Source organism: Fukomys damarensis, unplaced genomic scaffold (assembly GCF_012274545.1).
Source record: "Fukomys damarensis isolate Sample0158 unplaced genomic scaffold, DMR_v1.0_HiC HiC_scaffold_19, whole genome shotgun sequence".
NCBI lineage: Eukaryota > Metazoa > Chordata > Mammalia > Rodentia > Bathyergidae > Fukomys > Fukomys damarensis.
Window position 1 is genome coordinate 58,772,461 of NW_022900931.1, and position 18,913 is coordinate 58,791,373.

Consider the following 18,913-nt stretch of genomic DNA (forward strand, 5'->3'; position numbering starts at 1 on the left):
CTCAGCAGTGAGGAGTCTGGTCCTCGCTTGTCCGCTGCGGCAAGCCCACCTTCACAGGTCCCAGAGCGCTCTGCCGGGTGTGTCCAGGATAAACCCAGCAGTGCAGAGACTGATAACAGGTCAGGTGGGTGTGTTTCCTCAAAGGAATGTGTCCAAATGGCTGGCTGTGGTGGCCTGTGCCTGTAGTCTTGGCTACTCAGGATGCTGAGGAAGGGGGACCTCACATTGGAGCCCAGCCTGGGCTGTTTAGCAAGACCCCGTTACAAAATAACAAAAAGGGCTGGAGATATAGCTTCATAGAAGAGCACTTGCCTAACTGTAAGGCTATGGGTTCCATCCCAGCTGAGGATACGTATATGCCAGTGTGGGCAGAACAGAAAACCCCACACACAAACACCTCAAAATAAACACAGAAAGGCCCCAGTGTGAGCACTAAAGAGATCCACCAAACGTGAACAGGTAATTCCTACAAGTTGTCCCGGGCTGCCAGGGCCTCGGAGCAGCAGGACAGTGCAGGACGCTGCAGCCAAAGCCTGAGCACCCTCTGGTCCTGCTGGGCCTGTGTTTCAGGGCGGGAAGGACTCCATGGTGACTGCTGGTTTCGTGGCCTTCAGTCACTGTCACTGCAATTGGAGTGGTTCTAAGTGGTGTGGGAATCACTGCAGGGCTATCCGTCAGCACTGCCTCCAGCTGCTGTCACCTGTGCAGAAGGGTCACTGAAACGGACACACAGCCCTCTGGCTGTTTCGGTGGGGGCGGGGGAGGTAAAACGGCAGGGCTCTGTTAGTTCCGCGGTGGCGGCAAGGCTGGAGGAGCCAAAGCTAGTTCCCCAGCAGTCACTGGAGGCAGGAGGCGGGGGGACAAGGAGTCAGTGGAACTACCTGGACCCGGGAAAGACCCCCTGATCCAGCTGGCAGGGCGGCTCCGCAAAGTGGCTTCTCAGTCTTCCTGGCTGCATAGAGCGGGGACATTTTACAGGATGGTATGGGCTGTGCACCACCCTAGCAGCCCGGAACCTGCAGATGTAAGGACCAGACCCTCTCCGGAGCCCTGAGTCCAGGCAGGGGAGTTGGGTGTGCTGTCTTGTAGTCCATGGGTCTGTTTACTGAGAACCAAAACAATGTAAACAGGTCAGACCAGTGGTTCCCAACCTGTGCTTCCCGGACCAGGCACAGCTCTGGGAACTTGCTGCAAATACAAATTCCTGGGCCCCACCCCAGGCTGAATCAGACACCCGTCACCAGCAACCTGCCTTTTAGCAAGCCTTAGTGGGGAGTCTTTCTTGCTTTTTCTTTTTCTCTTTTCTTTCTTTCCTTCTGTTTCTTTTTTTTTTTGACACAGTCTGTGTCATCCAAGCTGACCGTGAACTCATGATCCTCTTGGCCTCCTGAGTGCTGAGCTACACCGCACACCACTGCATGGAGCACTTGCAAGGAATTCTGATGCTGGCTCCAGTATGGGCATCTGTGGCGTCTACAAGGGCTCCGCGTAAACCCCCAAGCCGAGTGGCATTCAGCCTTTTGAGTTCTCAGGACCCCAGTGTCCTTCCACCTTGTTCCTACATCCTGGGACTGTGGCATCCCACATAGTGAGAGATGACAGCCGTTCCTCCACCAGCTTCGGCCCACAGCAGCCCAGAGGCAAGGCAGGTTGGGAGATGTAGTCTTTATTCTGAGCAGAGCAGCAGCAAATGCCATCACTAATGAAATCGCGGTTCTCCACCCCTGTGGATTCACTGGCTTTGTCTGGCTTAATGATCCTGCAGAGGGCCCAGAGGCCGAGCAGGTAGGTAGAAACCCCACAATTCAGAACAGGGGAGGGTCTGGTAAACAATAGTGCTGGGGAAACTGGTGCCTTTTAGGACAGGAGAAAAGTGAGCCTTTACTTAATACTATAAAACAAAAAGCCAGCCTAGGCCTGTGCTGCCCAGGACAGGAGCCACCAGCCACATGTGGCTATTTAATTTTAAAGTGAAATAAAATTAGGCATGCAGTACCTCCACTAGGGAACTGGCACATTTGTAGGCTCAACTGCTATGGCACCCAGAGGCTACTAGCACACTGTACGGACAGCACACTCCAGGGATCTCTGCTGTCCCGGACAGCATTGCCCTAAATGGCTCGAAACTCAATGGCAAAGCTGGACACAGTGGTTGTACCTGACTTCCCACCTACTGGCGAGCCCAAGCAAAGGATCTCGAGTTCAAGGTCAGCCCGGACAAATGAGCCACTTAGGGAGACCTGTCTGGATACACAGCCAGGGGTGTAGCTGAGCGGTAGAGTGATTGCCTAGCAAGCGAGCGCTAAGCCCGGGATGACATCTCCAGCACCAAAACCAAAAGTAAATGGCTGCTGTTCCAGTAGCCCTAGGGAATAAATCCTTCCTCGGAGCAGCCTTTCAAGGGAGCCCCTCCACTGTCCCATTTCACAGTTGAAAGACTGAGAACCCAAGATGTCATGAGGCAAGAAAGCAGTGGAGGCAGGATTTGAATCCAGGCATTTAGCCCGGGCGTCCCTGCACATAACCATGCTCACCAACTGGCTGGGGCTCCTTTCACTTTACCACCCGAGGGTCAACCCCAGACAGGAAACTCAGCCCTGCTCCTCCCCGGGAGGTCCGTCCCTCAACCAGGTTGCAGAGAGGGGGTGGGGTGGTTTTCGGGGCGGCCCAGCAAGAAGACGGGTTTGAGGGGTCTTGGGCTGGGGGACAAGATGGGGCAGGTTTGGGAGGTGGGGACCACTCAGAATCTTTCCCTACGAGGTCAGAGCATCTTCCGAAGTGTAGGGACCGCTTCATCAAATTCAGGGGGCATGGTGGCATACCTCTGAGCACTCTGGGAGGCTGAGGCAGGAGGATCACAAGTTGGAGCCCAGCCTAGGGAACTTAGTAACTTAGCAGCAAGACCTTGTCTCAAAAAGAGGGGTACAGGGTTGGAGCTCAGTGTGAAGGCCCTGGATTCCATCACCAGTACTGAAAACTGAAAGTTAAACTCCTTTCCCCCTTTCTCTCTCCTTTCCTGCCTCCCTTCCTACACCTCTATCTCTGACTTTCTCTGTCTGTCACTCATTCTGGTTTAATCTGGTTCATTGTTTGAACAGGTAACCCAGCCTATGATGCAAGACGTAAAAGATTACAAAGGGGACTGATTGAAAAATCAACCTCTGTCTCTCCCTTCCCACCCCCAACTTCTCTGCTGTGAGTTTCTGGTGTCTCTAGAAAAGCAGGCACATACCAGCAAATATCTCCCCTCGCACAAATTAGCACAATGCACCCAGCCTTGTGCAGCTCGCTAGCACCAGTGTGTGTCGATGGGCATTCCCCGTTGGTACCGAAAATGCAGCCCGCTCCAGTTAACAGCAGTGTAGTATTACATAAAAAGCAGCTGGCTCTTGTTAACGGCCGTGTATTATTCCACCGGGACTGACACAGTCCCTTCAGTGACGTGCAAGGAGCTTGTGTTGTTGGCCTCTGTTTCTGCTGTGCTGGCCACGTGCCATCTCACAGGCGGAGGGAGCGCCCTGCCACCGAACCCCATTCCCAGCCCCATTGGCCATTCTGAACAGTGCCACGGCAGAGGGCTCGCACATGGGTGGGTTCACCGAATACACCTGCGTGTGCCCTGCTTCTTGCTGAGGCTGGACCTCCAAAAGTGTCGCCTTCTGCGTACCTCAGAGCCTCTAGATCCTTCTCTGGCTCTGGCCTACTCCACTCGTCTCTGCCTTCCTACGCCTCGGCCTGCCAGTCCCTACCTTTCTGGCTTCTGGCTTCCTGTTTTCTCTCTTTGCCCTCTGTCTGTCTGAATCCTCCCTCCTCTCCTTCTTCCTCCTACCCCACCTCATTCCTGCCTCTCTGTCGCCCCCTGCAGGGCAAAGCTGGCCTGCCACCCACCTCCTCAGCAGACAGAGCCGAGCCCGCCTTTGTCCTGAGCTGTTTCACTTCCCACCCGATGTTGCCCCCTGCAACCCCAGCATCTGCTCCCCCAAGCCAAGTGTCACCTCCTCTCTAGCAGGACGAGACCCTGGCTCTTGCTGGCTCCTGGACTAACACTGGTGTTGTAGCAGGAGTGGTGGGGCCGGCCCTGCCCAGCAAGCAGAGCCACAGTCCTTGTCAGGCCCAAGCTGGAGACAAACAGGAGATAGACCCGCCCACGGCCCTGCCCTGTTGAGGCTGCCATTCTAGCAGGATGAGCCTGATGGTGACCGAGCAAATGCATTCCCACATTCGCATGTATTCCCAGGACACAGGAAGTGCAAGAAAGCAGGAGCGGGGTGTGGTGACAGCAGAGCAGGGTGGGAAATGACCTGGGCGGGAAGAACCAATAGAGAACAACACACAGGATGCATTCTTCCGTAGGAAAAAGCCAGAAGGGTGTGAGCATCATGAGCAGGTGACATTTGAGAAGAGTTGAAGGTGACCCTGGAATCACAGAAAGGAAGGCTTTTACACACACAAAGCAGCATGTGCAAAGGCCCTGGGGTGGGAAAGAAGGTTGAAAACTGGAGAACTAACAGAACTATGGGACATTCTAAGCAGGAGTGAGGGTCAAACAGGCCCTCTCCTCAGGGAAACTAAGGCTGGGAGACATAATGTCCTTTGCCAAGGACACAGATGGGGGGAGGGGTTGTTAAGTCCAGGCAGCTTTCTGCTTCTGCCCAGTGGCTCTCTGGTTTTTGTTTGTTGGGTTAGTTTGGTTTTGTGGTGCTGGGGGATGGAACTTAGGGCCTCTGAGATCAGTTGTTCATGCTGGGTCCCAGATCAGACACCAGCATTACCTGGGGGAGGGAATGTAATTACTGCCAGGTGTGCTGCTGCACGCCCATGAGACTGAGGCAGGAGGACTGAACGTTCAAGCCCACCCTGGGCAACTCAGTGACTTAGCCAGACCCTGTCCCAAAAAATGTTTTAAATGGAAAGGAGGGGGTGTGCTGAGGACGTAGCTCAGTGTGAAGGCCCTGGGTTCAATTCTCAATAGCAGAGAATTTTTTAAAAAGTGAGATAGAGGGAAACTTGAGAGAGAAGGCAGCGTGACCAGAAGCAAATGAGAGGGACACAGCCAGAAGCCGCTGAGGGCGGAGCAGCCACCGGAAGTCGGCAGAGGCTGGGGAGGGTCCTCCCTGGCTGTCCCTGGGAGCAGGAGCCGGAGCTTGGCCTGCCAGTGGCCGGAAGGGCTGAAGGAGAGGGAGCCGCGGGGCCGGTGGCTGTGAGCAGCCTCACCAGGCGCGTGGCGCTAACCTGCACCACCCTCCCTGGGGACTTGTGGGGGCTCTGATCAGCTCCACCACTTGCAGGCTGTGTGACCTTGGGCAGTCACCTCACCTCACCTCTCTGTGCCTCGATTTCTACATCTGTAAAGCAGGTTTTATAATAATTCCTGCCTTGGACGGTGACTCTGAGTAATACCTGTAGAGCCCGTAGCACAGGGCCTGGCGTGCAGTGAGTGTAGCAGGACTGCAGCGGTGTCATTTATGTTATCCCACCCAGTCACTCCGATGACAACAGCCTGGTGCTTCCTAGATTTGGGTCTCGGCCCTGACCTCTCTGACCTCCAGCATCATCCCCAGGAATGTCCTAGATTCCCATCTGCTAAGCAATACTCGATTTCCTGAGAAACTTTCCTCCAGATGCCTCTGACCTCACCGCCCTTCAGTCCTCCACTCCACACTGACCTTCTTGCTGTCCCCCCGAACACACCAAGTTCAATCCTACCTCAGGGCTTTTGCACTTGCCATTTCCTCTGCCTCGACATGTGCTCCCCTTCATTTCTCTGCTCCAGTGCCAACTCCTCTGAGACACCCTCCCTGGACACCCGAGGTAGGGAAGGCTTCTCCTGCTCTTCTCTGTCCTCACAACCTGTTCTTCATGTCCACTAACTAGTTACCTGTTGGCTAAAGTCCGACCCTCTCTGATAGGTTGCAAACTCATGGGGATAGGAATCGTGTCTATGACATTCCAATATCCAGGCCTTGGCCACTGAGGACCCTCAATGAAAGGATACGGGAAAAGCTGGATGAAGGCCACACATTTATAATCATAGATACAGGGGAGGCCGAGGCAGGAAGATCACAAGTTCAAGGCCAGTCTGGCTTACACAGGCAAGACCCTGTCTCCAAATGCCAAATAAAAAAAGGTGCAGGGTTGAAAGAACGCAAGAATACAGGAAGCTATGGATCTCTATCTCCTTTATAAAAGTATGCTTTTGCTGGGCATGGTGGTGCATGCCTGTGATTTCGCACTTGGGAGGCTGAGGCAGGAGGATCACTATGAGTTTGAGGCCAGCTTTGCCTACATAGCAAAACGAGACAACACAACCTTTTATTTTCCCCCTAGAATCAGCAATGCAGTAAGTGGTACAAATCCCCAAACACGCAAAGCACAGACTCAAAAGTCATCTTCCCTCCCTTGGTGCTATTTTGAAGAGGTGGAGCCTAGTGGGCAGTCGGAGGTCATTGGGGGCGGTTCCTGGAGGCAGGGGACAGTGGGAACCTCCCCTTCTTCTCTTCCGGAGGTGACCGATTTGTACCACCACACACTCCCACCACAATGTGCCACCAGAGGACCAGAACTGCAAGGACAGCCGGCCGGCTGTGGACTGAAACCGTCAGAGCTGTGGGCTGGTCTCCGCTGTCGATCGTCTTGGTGTTTGTTACGGGGACAGAAAGCCGAGGAACACAGGTCGTCTTCCCAGGGAGACTGACGGAGCCATGTGAGATACGTCGTCTTGTCCCACACTGCAGCGTGTGAGCTCCACAGCTTGCTGTGCTTACTTACTAGGAGCGTACGCATTTCCTTTCTAGGATGTGGAGAAAGCCACTCCATTCTTGTTTATATAATAAAATGCATCCACTTAAAATAGGCAGTGGGAGCAGGGGCCTGGTGGCGCACACCAGTAATCCCAGCACTCTGGAGGCGAAGGCAGGAGAATCGCAGTGAATTCAAGGCATCTGGGCTATGTTGTTAGTTCAAGGCCAGCCTGATCTAAGTACATAGCAAGACTCTTCCTCAAAAACACAAAACAAAACAATAATAGTAATATATATACAGGGAGATGAGGTCTGATAAATGTCTTCACTTACACAATGACCTCGACAATGAAGACTTTCAGGAACCTTTTCATCAACCCAGCAGGTTAACTCTTGTGCCTCTTTGCCATTAATCCCCACAGCCCTCAGCAACCGCCGCCCCACTCTCTTTGATTTGACATTAGCTTTGCCTCTCCCAGAATTTTTTTAGAAATGGAATCACACGACAGGGTGTCTTTGGTGCCGGCTCTTGTCACTCCGCATAGCAATTTTCAGGTTCATCGATATTTTACGTTTGGATAGTTTCCTCCCTTCCCTGCTTGCCTCTTTTTTTCCTTCCTTTCCTCTCTCCCCTCCCCTTCCTCCATTTCCTCCTCCTCCTTTCCCTTCTTCTCTCTTTTTGAGACAGGGTCTCACTTTATTTCCCAGGCTGGCCTCAACCTCTCCATCCTCCTGCCTCAGCCTTACAAGTGCTAGAATTGCAGGTGTGTACTGCCACACCCTGCTAGTTTCCTGGGCACTGCTCCACTGTTTGAATCCATCACTGTGTTAGTCAGCTTCCCGTGACTGTGACAAAGTTCCCCAGACAATAAACTTAAAAAGAAGAAAGGTTTATTTTGGCTTATGATTTCAGGCCATGGCAGTTGGCCCATTCAAAGAAAAGGGTCTGTGTCGAGGCAGCAGCACAGGTAGGAAGAGCATGTGGAGTAACAAAGCTGCTCAAGGCTGGGAAGTGACAGGACAAAAGAGGAAGGGGCTGGGGTCCCACTGTCCTCTCAGGGCACAGCCCCATGACCAGGCACCTCCCATGAGGCCCCACCTCTGAACAGCCATGAGCCAGGGCCGAAGACTTCAACACGCGGCCTTCAGACCGTCCTTACCCCAGCCCTGGCCCAGTGTGCCCTCAGCTCAGGCTCGGGAGGAAGCACAGTGCCCAGCACAGGCTCCTTCCTCGTCCAGGCGCGGGGTTGCTGGGGTGGAAGGTGGAAGCGTGTTCCTTTTCTAAGATGCTGCCAACTCCTTTCCCAAACCGTTGCTCACACATTGTCACATGCATGATGTGTGACACTCCGCTTTTGGGGAGGATGCTCTGCCAGCTGCCCAGCCCCAAGCTAATTAGGGAAAGAGCCTGCTGAGGCTGGGTCCCCACACTGGGGTCTCCCTGATCTTCCAGTGGAGAGAGGGGAGTCTGGGATCTGAGCTGGAATCGACCTGGCTTCTGGGGCACAAGCTGGGTCCTGGATCCCTCAGGTTAAGTAAAAGTTGTCCCATAGGTTCTGGCCCCATCCTAGACTCCTGGGGTGGGCCTAGGAATCTGCATTTTTAATAAGCTCCCTGGATGACTCTGACATACCCTGACGCTTGGGAACCACAAATGTGGGATATAGGTGAGAGACAAGGACATCCCGGCTAGAGAGAATGTCATGAGCAAAAGCCATAAGACAGAGCAGGCCACAAGGGCGGGGACCAGAACTCCAAGGCCTTGAAGGCCGACCAAAGAGGTGAAATTTTCTCTGGAAGGCACCAGGAGCCACAGAGGCTTTAAGTGGCTGGGTTTGGCTTTCAGTACAGCAAGGCAAGGCAGCCGGAAGGAGATGACGCACAAACCACAGCCAGGCCAGGGCAAGCAAAAGAGAGGTCCCCTGCCCCCCCAGACTTCCGTGCACTTCTGTCACAGCTGAGCCACACCCAGCCCTGGATTCTGACTCCCTTGTCCTCCCCCATGACGATGACAGTGAGGATGACAGGGCCGGGCAGCTGGGTGGGCAGTGGGACAGGTGTGGGCTGTGGTGGCCAGGGGAGCGTCTCCAGTCATGGATGTGTTGTGCGCTTTGCCAGCTTCCTGGGAAACTTCTGGGGACTTCTGGGTCAGGAAGTCTCCTCCTGACATGCAGATGAGCTGGTTGCCCCTCCCAGGGTCCCACTGCCCCCAGGGTGCTGGTGATTTCCCAACTCCCCCGAGGCAGGTCATCTCACCTCTTTTGCCTCAGTTCCCTGATCTGTAAACAGAGATTCTATCACCCATTCCCACTTCTGCAGGGCTGTAAAAGGTTGATGAGTTCAAGACACTTAATAAATAGAACCATCTCCCAGGTTGATTTTACTCTCTGTCCCCATGTCCAAGTTTCCAACTCACCATTACCAGCTGTGCAACCACAGGTGAGCAACGAGCCCTCTCTGTGCTTCCGTTTCCTCATCTGATGCGTCCTTCCTAGGATGGATGTGACGCTGAATGAATTTCCCAACCTACAGGCCTGGGGACGGCACCTGGTACCCAGCAGCCCTCAGTTACGTGAGCTCTGCTCCCGGTGTCACGGAAGTCACCCCCAGGGAATGCAGGGTGGAAAGCTCCTGTGGAAGTGTAAGGCTGCGGGCCTGGGCGGTGGCCTCTGTTTCCTCATCTGTAAAGTGGGAATCACAGTTGCACCCCTCACAGGTTCATCATGGGGGCGAGGTGGGGCTGGAGGCATCAGGGAGTACACAGGGCCCTCTGGCCTGCTTTGGTCACCTTTCCTTCTCTTACCAACTGCAATCTTAGTCTCCCTGGCTCACCAGTTAGGACCTGAAATGGTCAGAACCCTCAGACCAGCACCCCGGCCCACAGACGTCCCTACAGTGTGCTTCAACGATGCTGTCCCCCTTACCTGGCCCAGGAAGTGGCCCATGGGCATCCGGTCCTACAGGTTCCTCCACAGCCACCTCCTGCCCCGCCACGCCCATCCCTCACTCCAAACTTCCTGTGACCAGGCCTGAGTGGGGTGGTGGCAAGGACACCCTGAAAAAACAATGCTTGCTGCTTCTTTCTCTTCTGCTTCGTCTGGGGCCCTGGGAACCCCACTGCCGGCTCCAGTCTCTGGTGCTGGGTCTTTTGCTGATTGCCACACCTTGCTTCCAGGACAGAGAGGGCAGAGGAGAAGTGGCAGAGATTGGAGCCCTAGCCACCCCCATTGCCCCCAGAGTGAGGACGGAGGAAGCAGTTTTCACTAATTAGCCTTTTAGACCTGCTGCCTGATCTTAACGAGGCGGACAAGCCTCATTAGCGAGCAGAGCCCTGGCATTAGCTTGTCACATCCCTTGCCCAGGGCCAGTGCTCAGGTCCTCAGCTGGCCCTGGGAAACTGGGGCAGGAAGGATGGGAAAATGAGAGGACAACAGGAGGTCCTGGACCTCTGAGTGTGAGGGAGGAGGCGGGGCCTAACCCCAAGGTTTGAAGGAGGAGGGTGGGACGGGACCCCGGGTCTGAGGGAGAGGGCGGGACCTGGACCCTGGGAGTGAGGAGGAGGCGGGGCCTGGAGCCCGGTTCCGTGGAAGAGGCGGGGCCTGGAGCCCGGGTCAGAGGAGGAGGCGGGGCCTGGAGCCCGGGTTTGAGGGAGGAGGCCCGGGCCGGATCCTCCCCCACCCCGCCTCTCTCCTCCCGTGCGGCCGCCCCTCCCTCTCGCCAGGTACTGCGGAGTTTGCCTCGCCGGGCCAGTCGCTCTCACCTGAGCATGGAGGAGACGAAGGACCCAGCCGCGGTCGGCGCCGGGATGGAGGCCGAGGGGCCCGAGAGAGCCCAGGAGCTGCCCCCTTCGCTGCCCTCACCGCCAGCGCCGCCATCCCCGCTGTCGCCTACGACCCCAGAGACCACCGAGCCCCCGCAGCCCCAGCCCGAGCCGTCGGAGGTCAACGCCCGGCAGCTGCTGCTGGACGAGTGGGGGCCGCTGGGCGAGAGCCTGCTGCTGCCCCCGAGGGTCACCTGGAAGCTGCTGCTCCTGCGGAGGCCGCTCTACCGCAACCTGCTGCGCTCGCCCAACCCCGAGGGTGCGCACGCCCCGGGCCGCGCTCCCTCTTCCTGGTTCCCTTCCCTGGGTCTCCAGCTCGGTCTCTGGGCCTCTGTTCTTCACATCTCCGCACCCTCTGCGCCCTTGGGTCTCCTCCTCCCTGCGTCTTTGTCCTGCGTCTCCCTTTTACCTGTCTCTTGGCCCGGCATCTCCGAGGCGCCCCCTCTTTCTCCCCCACTTCTCTCCCCCTGCCCGTATTTCTCAGGGTTCCTCTCTATGTCCCCTGACTCATCGCAGCCCCTCACAGCTTGGCCCCTCTTCCCCAGGACATCGCCACCCCCCATTCCCGGGGAGCCCTGACTCAGTCTTCCCGCGGGGCTGGGTTGGGCTGACACAGGCTCTTGCCCTCCATCTACCCCGAGTCAGGGAGAGGGGAGCGTGTGCGGGGCGCTGCCATCAGGTCCCTCCCCTCTGCGTTTCAGGCATCAACATTTACCAGCCGGCACCCCCGACCGGTCCCACCCGCCAGCCCCTGGAGGCTCTGGGTAAGCTCGGGGTCAGTGGCCGCCAGGGGAGGGCTGTCACCAGAGCAGCGCTGTAACCCTTCCTCCTCCACCGCCAGGCAACTTCCGAGGATGGCACATTGGGTCGGAACCGCTCCAGCAGAACTTCAGGTACGTGGGACCGCGGTGGATTCCCCGCTCCGCTTGTTTGCTGTGGGACTGCGGAAGCAGCCTTGGCCTCCCTGGACCTCCGCTTCCCACTGGGGGTCCCAAAATTAGCATAGGAGAGAAAGGATTAGCGTGGGAGAGATACTTGTTACAACTGGCAGCCTAGGGGCCAGCAAGGTCAGGCGCTCCATAAATAGCAACTATGATTGTTACTGTTATTATTCCAGCCTCTTTCTCTGAGAGGGGAAGTCACCCAGGGCCACCATGAGCCCTCCATTCATCTATAGTGGATAAGAGGGTGTGACGGGCCCAGAGTCATGCGTGCCCAGGTTTGGATCCTGGTTCTGCCACTTTTTATGGCATGACCTTGGCAAGTCCGACGCCTCCCCCAATCCCATGCTGGGGACTGAACCGAGGACCTTTGCACTGTGCTACATCCCTACCCCGTTTTTATTTTTTACTTTGAGACAGAGTCACACTAAGTCACAAGTCACTAGGTTGCCCAGGCTGCGACTGAACTTGGGATCCCCCTGTCTCAGCCTCCTAGAGTGCTGGGATCATGGGTGTGCGAACCACGCCTGGCTCTGCAAGACCTCAGTTATGTACTTGCTACAAAGGCTGCTGGGTGGCACTGAGGGAGCAGGCATGTACCTGTCATCGCTATGAGAGCGCCATGATCAGATCTGCTCCCTGAGGAGCCCCCGGGCTGCTCCCGGTGCGGATCCCCAACACTCCACCGTCTTCTGCAGCTGGACAGTGAAGCAGCAGTGTGTGAACCTCCTAGCCGAGGGCCTGTGGGAGGAACTGCTGGACGATGAGCAGCCTGACGTCACCGTCATGGACTGGTGCGTGTCCTGCCGCCAGAGCCTCCTCGGCTGGTCCCCTGAGTACCGGCTCCTTGGTGCTGCATGCCCAGCTGCCCTACTTCTCCGGCTCCTGCTCTCAGCATTTCATGAAACAGCCGGGCCTCTTCTGTCTTTGGGCTTTGCTGTGGCTGTTCCTTCCTCCCTTGGTGTCAGTCCCCCTGCTCTCCAGCACTTGCTACAGTGCCCTGCGTGCCCTGCCTGCCCTCCATCTGCCATCCCTGCTGTCACGGGCTGTCCCTGCTGGGGGACATGGCTGCCTCCCCCTGGACTATGCCTCCCCTGAGGACAGGGTGTGGGGCTGTGTGGGTCACTGCTGTGGCCAGCACCGCCCTCTGGGTCACGCTCCCTGGGCACCAGCCAGTGTGTGCTGAGGGACAGGTCAGTGGGTGGGGCAGGGACGTGGGCTGCGAGGCAGCTGAGGCCTGGGCCCCACTTCCAGGTATGAGGACAGCCGTCTGGACCAGTGTGTGTACGAGCTACACGTCTGGCTGCTGGCAGCAGATCGCCGCACGGTCATCGCACAGCACCACGTGGCCCCCCGCAGCCCGGGGAGGGGCCCTGCCGGCCACTGGATCCAGGTGAGACAGGGGTTGCTTTCCCAGGACCTTGCGGGGTCCCTAACAAATATCCCTTCCCAACCCTGGTGCTTCCTAACACAGGTGTCACACGTATTCCGCCAGTACGGCCCTGGGGTGCGCTTCATCCACTTCCTGCACAAGACCAAGAACCGCATGGAGCCCGGGGGGCTGCGGCGGACAAGGGTGACCGACTCCTCCGTGTCTGTGCAGCTCAGGGAGTGACAGGCTGACCCCGTGCCTCCCTGCCCCCATAGCGCCTGCTTGGCCTTTAAAAGTCCCTAGTCCTTGGCTCCTCCCTGTTCCTTTGTCACCTCTCTGACCTCTTGGCATTTCTCTTGACCATTTAGCTCCTCTGTGTCCCTTCAGCACCACCCCTCTCCTTCCCGATCTCTCAGCACCTCCATCCCAACTCTGGTCCTTGCATTTGGCCTGGCCCTTGGCTTCTCCTTTGACCTCTTCACGCCTGCTCCTGTGTCTGACTCTGGTTTTCTGAGCTCCAGGAGGGCAGGGACCACTCCTTGCAAATTCAGAGCTTGTCAGATAGTAGGTGCTCAATAAATCTTCACTGAATGAAAGCATACACACAAGCCCAAAGACGCTGAGTGCTTCTCTGGCCTCTGCTCCTTGTAGCTTCTCTCAGTTCACATCCCATCAGCACATCCCCCAATCCTTGATTCTCCAGCACTCTTGTACCATTTGCACTGACCTTGACCTCTGAACTCTGTGTACATAGACCTGAACTCTCAGGAATTCCTGAAATCCCCTCCTGCCTCCAGCCAGTTATTGCCCCAGATCTGTCCCCTTGCCTTTCATCCGGGACCCCTTGGGTCTCTTCTCTAATTCTCTCAGAGTCCCTAAGCCCAGACACCTCTCTAGGGTCCTCATCCCTGGAGGCACTGGGAACACAGAATGCAACCCGAACAGAAACATGACAGATTGAACCAAAATGTCCTCTGTGTGTCTGGGAGGGGGGTTAAAAGCATGTAACAAGCCCATCATGCTGACACCTGCCTGTAGTCCCAGCTGGGTGGGAGGCTGAGGCAGGAAGATTGCAAATTCAAACCTAACCTGGGCAATTCAGTAAAACCCTGTCTCAAAATAAAAATTTTAAAAGGCCAGGGGTGTAGATTGGTACAAAGGACCTGCGTTTAAACTTCAGTTAAAAAATAACAACAACAAAAAAAACTGAACAGACCCTGGCCCTAGCTTGGGACAGTGCCCTAGTCCTAAAAGTGCCCCTACTGTCCCAACCTTGGATGGGAGGGTCCAGCTCCCTCTGGGAGGCCAGAACAGCTCAGGGAAAGGCTATTACCAAAGAGTGGGAAGATTTTTAGTGCTTAACATTGAGCCAGCAATGCCCGCCCATCCCACAAACTGTCCTTGTGTGAGTATCTTTGTGCACACCTAACTCCAGGTCAGGATCTGTGGCAGTGTCCCCACTCCTGGCATGTCCTTCCCATGGGCTGTGTAGATTTGGGTTCTAAGCATAAACAGGTGACAATGGGGACAACTTCACAAGGGCTATATTGCATGAAAGGCAGGGTGGCAGGCAGGTAGAAAGAAAGGTCTCTGCTCCCAGGCCAGGGGGTGCAGCAGAGAGTTAGGCCAGGTAAGGGGCTCAGCACTGTAGGGGAACGGCGGAGGAGGGATCTCAAGGCATCAGTAGCATCTGCAACATAAAAAGAAATGGTCGCCCAGGCATGCTGGCGCGAGCCTATAATCCCAGCACTCAGGAGGCTGAGGCAGGAGGATCGCTGTGAGTTCAAGACCAGCCTGGGCTACATTGTGAGTTCCAGGTCAGACTCAACTACATAATGAGACCCTGTCTCAAAGAGTGAGAGAGAGAGAGAAAAAAAAAACAGAGAGAGACAGAGAGGGAGAGAGAGAGAGAGGGTGTGAGGGTATGGGGTGTTGGGGGGGCTTCAAATTCAGGAGCTCGTGGTAGGGCTGTGAGAGTTTGCAGCTGAGGGCTCTTGGAGCTCAGAGCGGGGCAGCTGGGGCTGGTATGGAGGATACTACAGCTGGATCTGGGCATGGCTGTTTGGGAAGATGAGGGCAGGCTGAGCTCTGGGGCTTCCAGGGTTGGGGCTGGAGGCCCTGGGACTGGTTTGAGGGGTTAAGGCTGATCTTGTAGGCCAGACTAGACTGGATGCCCTAGAACTGGGCCTGGGATCTTGGGGTCTGGGTCACTTTTAGTGTCTGAGAGTCCCAGAGTGGGGTTTAGGGGCTTTCAGATGTGATGATTTGGGTGGGCTGGGCTGGCTTTAGGCCAGGGGCTCCAGAGGGCAGGGAGCTGGTGAGCTCCCCAAGGGGGCCAGGTGCCCTTCCCTGGGAAGGGTATATGGGCAGGTGGGAAATGGTGGGGGGCTCCCAGAATGGAGGCTGGGGTGGTGAGCCCCTGAGTCTGGGACAGCAGTGGGTTGGGGGCTTGGGTGGCACAGGAGGCTTGGTTTGGGGGTGCCCTCTGAGAGGGAGTCTCCAGGATAGGCTCTGGAGTCTGAGTTGGAGTCTCGGGGTCTTGGGTGGCAGGGCTGACCCGGAGATGGCGTTGGACCAGTCCCCCAGGATTCCCTTGCGGTACTCCTCCAGGCGCGGGTAGGCGCCGGAGGAGAACTTGCGCGTCTTGCCTCCCTTGCCCGGGCGGGACCACACCGTGAGCTCGCAGTGCTGGGCCACCACGAGTGAGGACGCCGTGTTGGCCCAGTCAGAGGGCAGGAAGGGCAGGTCCGCGCCTGGTTCCACCTACAGCTCAGCGCCTGCGCAGCAGTTGTCTTAGTAGGGGTCGCTCCTGTCATAGAGTTTGGCGCATATGCGCGTTCCGTCCTCGTTTTTGAGGTCAGCGGGCACCGGGCAGGCTCCTTGGGCACCAGGGGAGGCCGCCAGGGCCAGGGCCAGCAGCAGCAGGCACAGCAGGGACATGGTGACACTGCAGAGCAGCCCCTGCAACCTTTTATGCACCTGACTGTGGGAGGGGAGAAGCTTCGAGATAAGGACTCCCAGGGAGAAAGACCCACGTGGACGGATCAGAGTGTGCCTAGGACACATTTGCATAACATCTAGGAAAGCCTTTAAGTCAACTGGCAGGAGTTAAGGACTTTTTTTTTTTTCTTTTATGGTACTGGGGATTGAAACTAAGGGCTTTGCACTGAGCTAAACCTCACCCCCCCCTTTTATAAAATGATGGTCAGGTTGGGCTCAAATTTACGATCCTGTGGCTACAGCCTCCCAGCTTGCTGGAATGGCATGCACCATACAGCTGCTTACGTACAGTACTTGTATAAGATTTGTTTGTTTCTTTGCTTGAGATAGATAGGATCTCACTATGTAGTTCAGGCTGGCCTGATCCTCCTGCCTCAGCCTTCCAAGTACTGGAATCACAGGCATGCACCGCCATGCCCAGCCTTACATTAGACTTTTAAAACATTTGCAAGACAAAATATGTGGGAAAAATTTTGTCACACTCTGCACAACAGAGTTAATAGCTATAATATATAGAGCCTAGGGGCCAGGGATTTAGCTCAGTGGTTCTGCCACCTGCCTCGCAAACACAAGGACCCGAGTTCAATCCCCAGTACCAAAAAAATAAAATAAAATAAAAATAAAAAAACAAAACAACTCAAAGAGTTATGAGTCGATAAGGAGAAATCAGTTTCTCCCTTCAACATACAGTAGAGGACAGGCCTAGTAGGGGAAAGGAGGTGAAAGGACACTGCCACCTCCCAACAAGCCTTTTTTATTTTATTTTTTTATTTTTGCAGTACTAGCTGTCAAATTCACAGCCTCACACATGTTAGCAAAGTGCTCTATCCATTGAGCTACAGCCCCAGCCCTGCCTAGAGGCTTTATTAACCATGACTGGAAATCTTGAATCTACAAAATAAATGATAGATAAGTTATGTAAATCTGAAACACTTGCAGTAAGCAAATCAAAGCAAAGAAAAAACAACCCAAATCCAGGCAGGGAAAAATAGCATCAATTTACATAATGTACAATGAGCTCTTACTAGTCAGCAAGCAGAAATGAAATAAACCAAAGGTAAAGTTCAGGAAGGGGAGGGAGACTAAGGGCCTAGGGCTGGCCAGACACACCCAGCACTGGGACCCCGGCCAAGGCACTTTGGAGACTCCTGTGGGATGAGAACAAGGTCCGCAGTGTGATGGGGCAGACAGGGACTGCTGTTCTGTGAGCCTTGGCCTCAGTTTCCCTATTTGTGAGGTGGGTGACATTTCTTCCTACAGCATTGGATTGTTGTGGAAGTGGATTGCTGTGTATCTCTATACAGGACATATGGGGGAGCAGTGTAGGGAGCCAGACACCGGGTCCAAGTCCCAGCCATCTACGAGCTGGCACTCATGGCTGCACCTCGGGGCCTCGTGAGGACACTGGTGGCAAGTGAATTAATCCAGGTATCAGCACTGTAGCTAGGGCCCACTCTTGCTGAATGCCATATGGTAGGGCCACAGATTAGTACCAGTCAGTGGCCTGTTAGGAAGTAGGCTGTACAGCAGGAGGTAAACTAGAGGGTTAGCAAGTGGAGCTTCATCTGTATTTGTACCTTCTCATCACTAGCATTACCACCTGAGCTCCACCTCCTCTCAGATCAACAGCAGCATTAGATTTTCATGGGTGTGTGAACCCTACTGTGAACTGCACATGTGAGCAGCCCAGGTTGTGGGCTGATTATGAGAATTGAATGTCTAATGATCTGAGATGGAGCTGAAGTGGTGATGCTAGCACTGAGGAGCAACTGCAAACACAGAATCACACTAGCAGAGAGATTTGACTGCACAGAGACCAAAATAAGTCAGTTGCTTGCAGATTCACATCAAAATCCTATCAGTGAGTGGCAGGCGACAAGCTACATCTTGTGGCCGACCTTAAGGCAGAATCTGACTTGGTCTGTGTGTGCCCACTATTTTATTTACCACTTTTCTCTATGCCTCTTTCCTGAGCTGCACAGTGTCTCAGCCACAATTCTGGTAAACTCACAAGCTAACTCTAGCCAAAATGAGAAAGAAATCACTGGAGAGTTTAAAACAGGGGGAGATCCCATGATGAGATTGCAGAGAACTCTAAGGCTGCCAACAAAAATAAGGCTGCATTTAAAAGAAAATGCCATGCGCCCTACTTCAATTGTGGGTTCATTGCAGCAGGCAATTCACATTCTTCAAATCCACTGTAAACAATATGTGGAAGCCAAGCATGGTGGCATATGTCTGTATGCCCAGCACTCAGGAGGCTAAGGCAGAATTGCTGCAAATTTGAGACCAGCCTGAGCCAATAGTGAGCTTAAGCCAGCCTGAACTGCATAGGAAATCCTGTCTCAAAACAAAATGCCAAAACTGTAGTAACTGGCTATCCAATAAAGCCATGAAACCTTCAAAATTACTTTGCCACGTGGATACTAAGCACCCGACATTGAAAAACAAGTAAGAGAAAAAAACAAAACCAAACATGGGAAGTCAAAGAACAGAGCATTTACTGAAAGTCACCACTTCATCAAATGGGTCTGCACTGAGAACATCGTTCTTAGTAGCCAACCAAATTGCTATAGATAAGAAGCCCTTTTCTCTAGGTAAAGAGTTGGTCCTGCCTGCTAAGAACATTTGTCATGAGCTTTTAGGAAAGGCTGCAGTTCAAAAGGTGACAGAGCATAACGAGAAGCAGAACTGTATGCACTGATGAAGTAGCAGAGGATTTTGAGCCACAGCTGTTAGACAGGAGTAATGAATCACCGTGGTATACAACCCAGGCTGACCAGTCTACACGCATTGACCACAAGGCAACAATGCTTGTTTGTTTGTTTTTTTCACCACACATTTTATTCAGTGCTTGCAAAATTTTAGTTTTTGTTGTTTTTTTTTTCCTCATTGAGTTTATTGGTACATGTTAGGTATACAGTACAGTTACAGTCATCATTGGGATCTTGTACCTTTACATGACAAGTCTTGGTTCTCATTTTTCCCCTTGTCCCTGCCCTCCCTTCACCCCCTCCTCCCCTCCCCATTTACAAACATT

At 54.5% G+C, this 18,913-nt stretch overlaps 2 protein-coding genes across 2 annotated transcripts; one reads left to right on the top strand and one right to left on the bottom strand.

Moving 5' to 3' along the window:
* The first annotated feature begins 10,174 nt into the window (after positions 1 to 10,174).
* Nccrp1 (NCCRP1, F-box associated domain containing) lies at positions 10,175 to 13,961 on the top strand. Its single transcript, XM_033766149.1, has 7 exons — positions 10,175 to 10,224; positions 10,462 to 10,819; positions 11,262 to 11,324; positions 11,402 to 11,453; positions 12,200 to 12,295; positions 12,756 to 12,894; positions 12,976 to 13,961. Exons 2-7 carry the CDS (start codon positions 10,507 to 10,509, stop codon positions 13,114 to 13,116), a joined length of 804 nt encoding a protein of 267 aa, XP_033622040.1. The 5' UTR covers positions 10,175 to 10,224; positions 10,462 to 10,506; the 3' UTR covers positions 13,117 to 13,961.
* A 592-nt stretch (positions 13,962 to 14,553) lies between these two features.
* Sycn (syncollin) lies at positions 14,554 to 15,813 on the bottom strand. Its single transcript, XM_010632875.1, is given in 2 exon segments — positions 14,554 to 14,563; positions 15,431 to 15,813. Coding segments are annotated over 2 exon segments (393 nt in total).
* Positions 15,814 to 18,913: the final 3,100 nt, after the last annotated feature.